The sequence below is a fragment of the Protomyctophum parallelum genome, assembly GCF_964188405.1.
Source record: "Protomyctophum parallelum genome assembly, chromosome: 7".
Classification (NCBI taxonomy): Eukaryota; Metazoa; Chordata; class Actinopteri; order Myctophiformes; family Myctophidae; genus Protomyctophum; species Protomyctophum parallelum.
Genome location: NC_139705.1, coordinates 22,726,715 through 22,739,015, shown reverse-complemented (window position 1 = coordinate 22,739,015; position 12,301 = coordinate 22,726,715). Strand labels below are relative to the sequence as shown.

General features: G+C 40.1%; 1 protein-coding gene across 1 annotated transcript; it reads right to left on the bottom strand.

Annotated features, from left to right (window-relative positions):
- Positions 1–1,441: 1,441 nt before the first annotated feature.
- Positions 1,442–4,799, bottom strand: hoxc11a (homeobox C11a). Its single transcript, XM_083770388.1, is given in 4 exon segments — positions 1,442–2,448; positions 3,861–4,574; positions 4,577–4,652; positions 4,654–4,799. Coding segments are annotated over 4 exon segments (1,050 nt in total). The 5' UTR covers positions 4,681–4,799; the 3' UTR covers positions 1,442–2,215.
- Positions 4,800–12,301: the final 7,502 nt, after the last annotated feature.

Sequence of the window (12,301 nt, the reverse complement as noted above, 5' to 3'; positions counted from 1 at the left end):
CGTGCTAAAGCTAGCAAAGTTACCTGCTGTAGTTTAATGTGAGGGGTCAAAGTTGGTCTCTCTACACATTCCATTTTCTGTTCCCACTCACTCCCATTGGCTCATTCCCCCCCTGCACACATTTCCGGGCTAAGGGGGCTCCTTGATTCCACTTTATTGCACTGGGTTAAAAGGTGAAGGCCTTGACATTATTGAAGTTCAAAGACTACATTTAATTATAAATTGTAGTTAATGCACACGTGCAATCGTCATGCACATATGTTGGTGCAGAAAAGCGAGCACAGGACGGACACACACACACACACACACACACACACACACACACACACACACACACACACACACACACACACACACACACACACACACACACACACACACACACACACACACACACACACACACACACAGTATATGTCAGTGTGAACAATCAAGTTAAAATTAACATGTCACTTATTTCCTCTCCCCTATCTAATTTGTAGGCCTACCGCTTGGCTGGCTTATGTTTGTGGTAATATGAACGGACAACAGGGGTTTGTTTGAGTCATTTTATATAAAATAAGTTCAGAAGCATATCTTCTTTGGGGACAGTGATGTTGTTGATGCATGGGCTCGTTTACAAAGGGTATTAAAAATGGCTATAATTCCTGCATGGAAAAAAAAAGGGTTTCCGTCGAAACGCGTGTGACCCCATCAATGCTGGCTTTATGCCTTTCTGAAATGACATCATTTGGAAGAGAAAGATGACTTATAGCTTATTATGGCCATGTGGCCATAAGCTATATGAATGGGCGCTGGTTTTGACGTTGTAGTAGACTACACAGACCTAGTTCATGTTGAAACCTCTCTCTCTCTCTTCATGCCAAGCCCGCCCCCTCCTCGTTCGGACATCCACAACCATCCAGTCTTGCTTGTTTACTATTTACTGCGGAAGTGAACGCCATTCCACTGAACAGACGGTGCAATTAACAGAAAAAAAATAGCCATTTAGTGCCTCAGCCTTTATGGCGGTGTCTAGACTCTACAAGAGTGGCGATTCCATTTAGTGGGTACTAAAAAGGCGTTATCATGCCACTGTTTCTCTACATTTCTGAGATCTATAGGTCTTCTAAATATTGCCTGTTGAAGTTACATTTGAACTTCATTATACTGTATTTGTACTGCAACCTTTAAGTAAATAATGTTGGCCTTGCCTCATTGCCGCCAAGTCAGCAAATAGGCTAGTATGCATCATCGAGGAGTCACCCAAAAATAAATAGCACGGAAGCGCAATTCACATATACGTTTGTGTATGTTATGTTATAACCGCATGTCAAGTTCCCAACTCATTCGAAAGCCAATACATTAAATTAGAACATATATTTTGTCCACGGCAATCGTCTCGATTGTAGCCTAAACCATGATAAGCGCAATATCATCACAAAATCACAAAGTCGTTGAGTTTTGCCTATATGTTTCTGTTTATTTCATAAGTATTCTTATATTAATGATACACAGGCCGACAATCTGGTCCACCTCCCTTAAACAAAAGCACCAATGTATTTTAAGCAAATAATTTAACAAGTGTTGGCGTTAAAGCTCCCAAAGATGCATGGGCATGTGTACGGAAAAAAATAGCAGCAGGGATAGGGGAAAGGAAATTTAACATATGCCTATTTACAGTCACGAATGCACATTGCATAGTCTGTACAAGGGGGTATATTTTCACAGATTGGGTGTCACAGTTCTCAGTGGCGAAAATGCAGCCTGTAAATGTATTATTTGTTCATATTCTGGTCAAGAGAGAGAGAATCAGATAATGATATAGGCTATATACACAGACCAGCGAAAATTGTATAAACGTTCTGCGCAGTACCAAGATTTCCATCTGTTTTTCTTACATTTTGATATTCAACAAATAATGGGCCTATATGAACAATAGAATAAACACAATTATTAAGAATCGTGATAAATAGATGGGCATACTCAAGAACGGCGTATAAATGATTACTCTAACCATGTCGTATAGGCCTTTCTCAAGGCCAACTAGAAATTCAAAGCCGCACCGTATAGGCAATAGGAAAATGGCGACTTCACCATGCAGGCCTAACAACTCCAACTGTCCATTTAACATTGCACTGGTGGTGATGTGGGCTCCTTTGGCTATGCCAATGATGACAATAAGATAAGAGTATAGGCCTATAGTGTCACTGACTATGACATTTTATGTTCCTGCTCACAATAGGGGGTTGCCAGAGAAGTACTGCAAGCGATCTCTGCTCAACTTCTTCTCCTTCATTCTTCTATTTTGAAACCAAATTTTAACCTGTCGGTCGGTGAGGTTTAACATTCGGGAAAGCTGAAGTCGCTTCTCTTTGTTGATGTAAACGTTAAAGAAGAATTCCCGCTCCAGCTCTCGAATCTGAAATTTGGAGTATGGACACCTCTTCTTCCTCGTACGCGGAGTGCCTGAAGAAAATAAATAATAGCATGATCAGAGTCTGTCATCTGCTTGTCATGGGCAATGATGATAATGTCATATGCAAATATCCATGCTGCCGTAATAGGGCTGAGGCTTAAGATTTCAGATGCATATAGAATGCACACATTCAGAAGGGCATCAGTGATGGAACCCATTTCAATCAACATCCAAAGCGCAAAATAGCTTAGGCTATCAGATAAACCGGCCATAAAGAGTGTTAAATATCCGAACCCCTTGGAAGTCAATAATATCAACTTACGGGCTGTAAGTACGTGTTTATCTGTTACAAATATATAACAACAAAAGTATATCACTACAAAATGAGCGTCACATTCCTTTGGAGCTAAACTAACAATTTACACAATCCTTTGGCTGTCAGTTTAAATGTAGCCTATACTCGCCTGCGTTTCCAAGTTAGAAACACCCAAACCCCATAACTTTTCATTAATAACTAACAAAATAAATATAATAGTTTTTTTGTTTCATTATTTTCACAAATAAGAAGCTCAGCAACTCCAATTGTATGCAATACCAATGGTTTTCAAAATAAAAATAATAAACTATACTCAAGGCTATAATGTGACTTGAGTGCAGTGCGTATATTAATATCAGATAATTTGGAATACTAGGCCAATTGATCACTCATCTACAATATACAGGCTACTGACAGACTACTACACATGTACAAATCACTTCCAGGGGGAGAATTGCAAATTGCAGCACAATGTGTTTAGACTTAAGCGTTTCAACGACTACCGTGGAAAGGGCATTAACTGCACACACACCAGTGCATTCTATGGACAAAAGCATAGGCTAGGCTACTCGAGCCCTATAACTGATTCATTTGGTCTGTCTTTGAATGGATACGACAACGCTCTTGTTGGAAAATGGACAGAGAGACAAACAGACAGACAGACACATAATCAGATCGATAGACAGATATAGATAGAAAGAGATAGACAACTCGATGACACACGAGCGCGATTTAGCCTTAAAGTGTCTAATAATCTGGAGCATGTCTTTCGCGAGCAAACGAGTGCTAAAAGAAAAAAAAATCACAGGACGCCAAAAGCAATGTTCTGCCCAATTGGTTTTTACTCTCGACAGCCCAACGAGAAAATCCCTTAAAATGCCCAATGCAAGTTCATGATCAAAGTTAGCATTTGTCACAATAGCGCGCTCTTAAAATTTCACAGACTCTCACGATAGAAGCGTCTGTGTATAACATCCCTTTTTTTCAAAGCGCTTTCCCATCGTAAAAATTCTTCTCGTTGGAAGAAAGAGCTTTGTAGGTTATAATAAAATCCTTTGAATGCTTATAAAACTCCACATAAAATCTGACCGACAAAACACCGGGCTAGTCCCTTAACCTTTCCCCATTTACAGCTTCGGTACCTACTCGAGTGGCTGTTCTTGCTGGTGTTGCCGTCCTTGGTTGCTGAAGAAGTGCATGAGCCTGAATTTGTATGTTCCTCCTCATCTTCTGGGTCCTTTTCCTGGTCTGGGGCGCCGGGTAGGGGAGCGGGCTGCTGGGACTCGGCTTCCAGCTTGCTCGCTTCGCCCTTTTGTAAACAATTGTCTGACTGATTGTCCGTGCTGCAGTATGCGGTCTCAAAAAAGCGGTCGAAACCTTGAGGGAGGACGTTGTTTTTCCCCACGCCGGAGTAGAATCCTGTGGAGGGATGATTGGAGCCTGGATGGTGATGATGGTGGCTGTACACACTCTCGTTCTTCATAAGCATTTCTGTCATGGTGGATGGAGGAAGACAGTCCCTATGCACCAGATCCTCTCCCGAGTAGCACGGCGCATAATTGCTTCTGTGGTGCCATTTACTAGCAGCGTCCAAGCCATATGAAACTTCCCGCACCGGTTGCACTTGAGACAGGTTTGTGGAATACGGGTAGCTAATTTGCCGCGACGGGGCCTGTGGAAGAAACGACGAGACGGCTGAAAATTCGGGGACGTAGTAGGTGCAGCTGGGGAGGTAGATGTTAGACGCGCAGCCTGTCCTGTCCCCAAACTCGGATGTCCGGTCTTTGCGCGTCTGGGAGCAGAAGTTGCCCAGATTCACCGAGTTAAACATCTTTCTCTCGTACTCCGTACTATAGATAGATGTTTTGGATTCGAACTGCAGAAGGGGAAAATTTGGGAAGGCGAGATGACGCGCAATCCGTCTAAGTCGCCCCGCAGACACGTGATCGAAAGTAGATATTGTCATATATCAATTTGGAACAGTTGGATGTGTAGGAGTGGTTCGCTTAGGTAAGATCTAGGAGGTTCAAACGATTAATTTTCAAACACCACAGGAGCACTAAGAAAACCAGTAACAGATTCCCGTCTGTTGGCTTGGGCTATGACAATTAGACAAAGATGTGTTTTGTATGTTTACGTTTGCTTGTGCATGGTAGGCTATAGCTAATGGCTATAGCCTCTTATATATGGTTAGCATAGACTGCACATTGCACTCAGTGAGATGCATTTATAGTATTATTGGAGTTTCACAGGTAAGGTTATGATTATTACTATTATTCATTAATATTATTATATTTTTTATTATAGGACAACTATAGCCCAAAATCTAACAATAGGCTATTTAATGGTTTATTAGCAGAATATATATTTAGATAGTCCTCATTCTATATTCGGTAATAGTTTCATGAATGAAAGGGCCTATTTACAATATACCGATGGACACAATACAGACACTGTATTGAGATTAGAATGATGATATAACTATTAGGCTATTAGTCAATGATTGGTACGAATATGGCGCAATAAGGCATGAATCCTTTAAAAGCGACCCCGTGACTACATCTATCCCCGTTTCCCCCCAATACATAACTAAAATAAGACTTTGATTATCCTAGTAGAATATATACGACTAGCCTCTTCTTTTCATAATATAGCACACACGCCTGCATGTTAAACCGCAAGCCACGTTTCGCTAGTAGCCTATGTAAATAGTGCAGACTATAACATTGTCTGACGGATGGATACTTCACATAAGACCCAATTGTTTTGATTTGTATAATAACAACATAAACCACTTGAAAATAAATTAATAAACATTGGCTAGACGCACATGGGCGTTAGTTTAAACATTACAATTCGTAGGCCTATTCCAAGTTTTTCCACTTTTTTCAGATCACCATTTTCTTTTTCTTTTTTTTTTAGAACTTGACAGCTCATACGACATGGGATCATTGGTTGGTCTATAAGCTATATGCTATAAATTGAAGTTGAAGTGTATTGTTATAAAAACACGTATAGGTGCAGATGACTGAACCAGTCTCCCTCATGCCCACTCCCATTCGCTTTGACTTTGGATCTTGACAGAGTCCAAGGAGGACAACAGCACAATTCAAGACCGAAGTTCCTGTCGAGGGGGAGACAAGCAGTGAAGTTTATCCTTGGACCGCACACATAAGCCTGCAGTGGACAACTGCATCCCAGTGAGACATAAACACAAATGCAAATGAACAGAATTATTCCCTCTCTTGTTGCAGAATTTAGTAGCCTATTTCATTTAATTTGATTTCCATTTAATGTAATTTAATTTAAACGTTTTTTTTTTTGCCAAACACATCCTTTAGAAACTGTACAAAACATTTACCGTGGAAATAGCAACTAAAACAGACATGTTGCTCTAAAATGGCTCCTTGGGCTCATTTGTAAATCAAATTCAATGTTTTGCAAGCACAACTTTGTCCCTCTTCTATAAGCGCAACAATTGGGCTTCTTGTAAAAATGCTACTCAGGCCACTTATATAGCCCTATTGACCAGGCTGTATGAATGCATCCGACGTTGGCCTCATTAATAAAATAAAATAGGTCCCAGCTGAAATATGAAGCTATTGGAGCATTTTTCATCAATGGGCTTATCAACATTTATTTGGTGCATAATGTTGTGAGTTAAATGCATAGTCCCATCTCGTGCATGGTGTAAAAAATAATAATAAGAATAGATTGAAATAAAGAGAATGGGATGAGGGGAAAAATGCGTCTGTGTGTTCTTTCCTGTGTCATTGTAAACTTTTAATTATACTGTTGAGGGTCGTTTACGAACCTTTATAGACTAACTGATACAATCACAAGGTGAAATTAATATGATGGCCCATTGTTTATGGTGATAGGCTGCTTCCTAAATATTTCAATAGAGTCTTGAATTAGTATCTTATAGACTGATAACACTACGAGTCTATACTTCAGTCACTATTTTGGGGCGCCTTTGTGAATAAAGTTTAAAAAAAACAAAAAAATCACAACAACAATAAGAATAATAAAAATAAGCACATGTCCTTTGCTCATGGGCAGAACGGAAAACTCGATTAAACCTTATTATGGGAAAGTACATCATGAGCTCAACATTTTGTAGACGTTATCTGAAAACGTGGCTTTGGCATTAGTGTGTTTACTACCCAACAGACAAAAGGTTGACTCAGAAGATGCATCCTGCATCCAAGTACAAAGAAAGCAGACAGCTGCCCAGACACAGCACTTGAATTTGACCACTAAAATCCTCTCTACGTTGACCATAAACCCCCGAATGGCTGTAGTAACGCTAAATCCCTTTGTTCTATAGAAAACCATAAAGGGTGCGAATGGGGGGAATTTGGAATCCAACAACTAGCAAGTGATATATTTGCAAGAAACTCACTTATGCATTGAGTTATTTGTTAACCGCACCAAAAGATATGAAGGCGTTGGCGAATATTAGGATTTTGTCGTGAGTCCCGAGTTTTGACTAGTTTCATGCGCGAGTACGCGAGCACAAAACAAAACACACGAGAAAACAATGCACATGTGCGTTCAGAAGTTATGAAATTCTTGTCGAAAATCTAATATTTCACAAAGTATGCACGATAAATGAAAATGAAAATATGACAAACGTGAATATGGCAGTTATGATGCGGCCCCACCTGAGCTTTAACAATGCAAAGCTACTGATTTAATTGGATAGCGTCGATGAAGTGCAGTTATAGTATATTGTAAACAAACTAGCCACACCATGGCCTATATGAACACATGCTGCTGCCATTTTAGTTTTTTCTTTATTTTTTTTATTTTTCCAGTTACATATTATTCGCACATTAAAATGTCATTGCCCAATTTAACAGAATGAAATATAATCGCGCACTGGGTGTTTAATTTGGAGCTCGCGACATGTATATAGAAGTTTGATGTCAGATAACCTGAAAGGCAGACCTATACAAAACTAAGTCAGGTATATTGTACACTCTTATTCCCTACATATAAAATATGTATAGACAATTAAAGTCCGCACACTATATATATAGCTCCCTTTTGCATGCAGGTTTAATTCAAGCAGCAATATAACGTTTCAAATAGCAGGAATAAATTTATTTTTCAGTTTTGGTAGACCACAACTGTGCAGGAATCAATACATTGCATTGATTCCCCTTAGACGCAACAGTATAGCCTGCATGCATGGTACGAATGAAGCTGCTGCTAAATACAAAACAATAATTATCAAGTCCACTCTTCACCGCAATGAGTTCACGCGCATCGTATTTGTATTGCCATGGCATGAATAAGTAATGCACAGTATGAATTAGTAATACACGAATAAAATGCCAAAGTTAGGGCAACTGGAATTGCCAAGATGATATGATGACGTTAACAGCATGCAGGCACAGGCTGGGCATATAAGGAGTCAAGATGGTAGGCATTTCAGAAATACTTTTAAACTTGGACACGTGTGGTGTGGCACAGTATGGTCAATCAATGTCCATCTCTTGGCAATATCCGCCCCTCGAGGTTTAAACATTGACTATAATCGCCTTAGTGCTCTTAGGCTATCAGTCAAGGGATAAGGTTTAGCATGCGGTTATATGCCCATGGTTCACTCACAGCAGCTGGTATTCTGCTAGCAATAGGACCCAGAAAAGTTTGATGAGGTAGCGCCACCAAATAAACGAGCCAAAAATATGCAGAGATTGCAAACAAATGGCTGCATTTGCGTTACCAGATCCCTGGAGACGCTAGCTTAAAATGCATGCTCACAGAGTAATACAACTATAGCCTATATCATATGCTATGTCAAAATGCTGTAAACAGTGCCTATAGGCTAATAGTCAATGTGTCTTGCCGTTGTAGAAAATATTTGCAACATTCCGCTTAAACATCACTGTTAGAGCACACACATTTTACGACTGTGTCTGGGGAATTTAAGCTATGTATTGCTACCTCCAGCCATAATTACAGTGCTAGGTATAGGTGTCAGCCTATTGTTGCTAAAAACTATGCGCTTAAAATGGCGTTCTGGACACTGAGGAGTGGAGGTTTGGTAACATAAGAGTTTTACATTGTTGCTCTTGGAGCAAATGGTGGTTTGGCCTAAATATGCCTAGAATAATCCCTAACAACTGATACAACACTCGCAGGCGCAGCACTCACAAAAATGCATGATCGTGCGTGCATGCACGACACACACACACACACACACACACACACACACACACACACACACACACACACACACACACACACACACACACACACACACACACACACACACACACACACACGTTTCACAACGACACTGCTGCACAGCTAGCTTGTGGAGCGCTGCTTCATATTAAATCGGTCTGAAGTCAGGGCTAAATGTGGGAAGCGTGTGTAATCATATTACTGTCCCCTCATGGCCTAGATAAATTTAATTGGATGTAAGTCGGGCAGTTAAACTTGGTTGTATGAGCTGCGAACAGTTTCAAGCAACAAGAAAGACCCTTGTTTTTACTGAGGTCTCAGTGAACGCACCTAGCGTGAAGGGTTTGTACTGGCAACAATAGCGCACAAGATAAGGGTGTATATTGCTGTTACATTTGGGGTAATCTCAAGAGTATACTATCAACCACTAGGGCATAAAGCTTTCACAACAAGGCGTTATTTTTATTGAAAGAATTAAACGATTCATATTGCAAAAAAGCCAATAGCCTAACTGTTGGCTACATGCAGCCACAGTGTTGTTTAAAAGACAAGAAGATACTTGATATGGCTCGAAATAGCGTAAAATCCTTCTAGCTATACACACACACAGTGTATTGCCACTAAAATGTAGGCTAGTTACATTATTTCGCTGAGATAGTGTAAGGTTGAATATTTTACAAAAGCTCATCAAATATTATGCTGTACTATAATACAATACGCAGTAAATAAAACAAGCAATAAAGGGCATCTTTGTGTAGCCATGGAAAATGCTTAGGGCTATCACATGGCCTATCACAAGGCGTTAAATGGTCAATCAAATATTTTGTTGACATATTCTGGTTAAATCCACGACGCACTCTATTAATCGAGTTTTATTTTTGAGAAATACATTCATATTAACCGTGATAATGGCACCATAAACAAGCCCAAATTTGGCACTCGGGAAATTACGCACGAGACTGTACAGATTACGCACGAGTATAGGTAATTACGCACGCGGGCTATGTTCGATAGGTGTACCAATAATGGCGTTTGGTAGCAACAGTAAAATAATTTAAAAATATGATACTATAAAATTATTTGGCAGAAATTTACACATGAGAATTAATTGTGCAAAATATAGTCGGCCCATAGCATAGTGTTACCAGTAGCATATAGTGTTATAGCGTTTCATATTTGTGCTATAATTATTTGTAAATCTGCAGTGCGACCTCGCAGGCAGGCTCTAGTCTATACTGTCACTGCAATGAAAGGTCATTAGTCTACATTTATTCTTTAGTTGAAACGGTCAGATTATGCTAAATAAACCTATATCCGATGCTTTGTTTTGCGCGTGTAGCGAAATAATGGTGTAGGCCTACTATAGGGGGCCTAAACACATGTGTAACACTGAATTTGAATATATAATATATTATATATACTATTCAACACATTTAGACTATTGCTCATATAAGGGTCATGGCCCCGCTGTGAGATAAAGTCAGGATACACGATGGTCTTATTTTGTTCTATATTCATTTCACACTGCCTTTCAAATTGCTGCGTTTTAGCCATTTTAAGCCATGGTTTTATAAGACGGGCCACAATATGCAGGTTAGATTACGCTACAAACTCAAGTACCGTTTCAAAAGCCTGCTAAAACACTTAATAAGCCGAGGAGACAATTTCCAATATTGTTTTTAAAGTGATGTATAGGCCTATTTAAGTCTCGCCTTTAAAAATATGTTTCCCCCCACTTTTCACGAGTCTCTAAAACAATGTATAAGAAATTAAGCACTTTAAGGATGACAAAAGTATAACGTATATCTTATGTATAATTATTCGTGCTTTGCGTAGTCAGAGCTTGTTATGGACTCGATCCATATATGGTGCATACTTGACCTTCAATTTGTACGCGTCTGCTCTGCCCTGCACGTCGGACTGACAGTGAGGGGAAAGCAGATAGGCTACCTCTAAAAATACTATAGGCCGACGACATATCTGAGAGACTGAGACAAATGTGTAGGCCCTACCTATAGTAAACGATGCAGACCTAATTCCAATATTATGTCACGAGCTATACGCGAGGACTCAATCCGCATAGCTGAAATCAGCGACTGAAATAATCAAAGCGAGTATACTGCAATGCAGCAATAAATCCGGGACAAAAATAGGGACCAAGTGGTGGGTGCCTATCCCGAAGAGTATAGTCCAGAATAGTAGGCTAATTGATTCCACATTGAATAAACAAGAACAAGAAAACGGTAACGATGCCAATCATTTGAAGGATATAGTAGGCTAATTTGAATTCTCCTGGCTAATCAATGTTTGTCTCTAAAATACGAGGACAGTTCTTTAGGGACATCACGTCTTGGGCAACCGCATAGCACAAGAGAGGGCCACACCCCATACCCATACTAAAGTTTGTTGGGTGCGATCCTGTTGAAAGAATCAAATAAATGAACTAATTTACCCATAGACACGGAGATTTGAAGTAATTTCAATGTCAAACTGCATGAACATAATATATTATACGTCGACATAGGATGTCACGTATGCTATCTACATTTTCTACCGTCGCCTATAGCCGAAACCGCTTTTCTCTTCAGTCACGCACTGAAGAGAAAAGATGGACCACCGACGCACACGCACGCAGCCTACACACACACACACACACACAGACACACACACACACACACACACACACACACACACACACACACACACACACACACACACACACACACACACACACACACACTTTAGCAGGAATAACATTGCTCTCCTTTCTATTTCTCTAGCCAGCTCCGTGCCATAAACGGTAGAGGGGTGGCCGGGGACCCAGACCACATGACATGCAAGTTCTCTGCGAAGGGCACTGTGGATCCCACTGACCTTTGGGGCAACGGAGACAGGCCACCATAAACAGATTTAGCCAGTCTCAAAGTCAAAAGTGCTCAAGAGCAATGAAAGACCCACTGTAAATCCCCACAAAGCCTGCTGAGATTTAGCCTGGTGTTACAATCCGGACATTTCGTAAGTCTCTGCAGACTGGTGTCTTGTGTTTGGGCTCTCAATATCAAACGGTCATCGTGAACCATCTTGCGTATTCATATGTGTATATAAATATAGGCATTGGAAAATCCTGACTGATAATTCAAGTCTTGGGGTTAAATTAACACCCAGGATTTTGTAGTGCATGTGGTCCGTGGTTATAGCAGTGTTATAGGTGCTATTCAATTACCCAATTCAGCTTAAGAAAAGGAAATGGAAGGGATAGCTACTAAGCCAGGGTTTATTGAACTGGTGTATATTTTATGCATTAAAAACAAATACCCGACATTATCAAATCACTTATTTAGCATTAGGTCGGAATAGTAGTGCATAGTAGTGCATAGTAGTAAGCACCC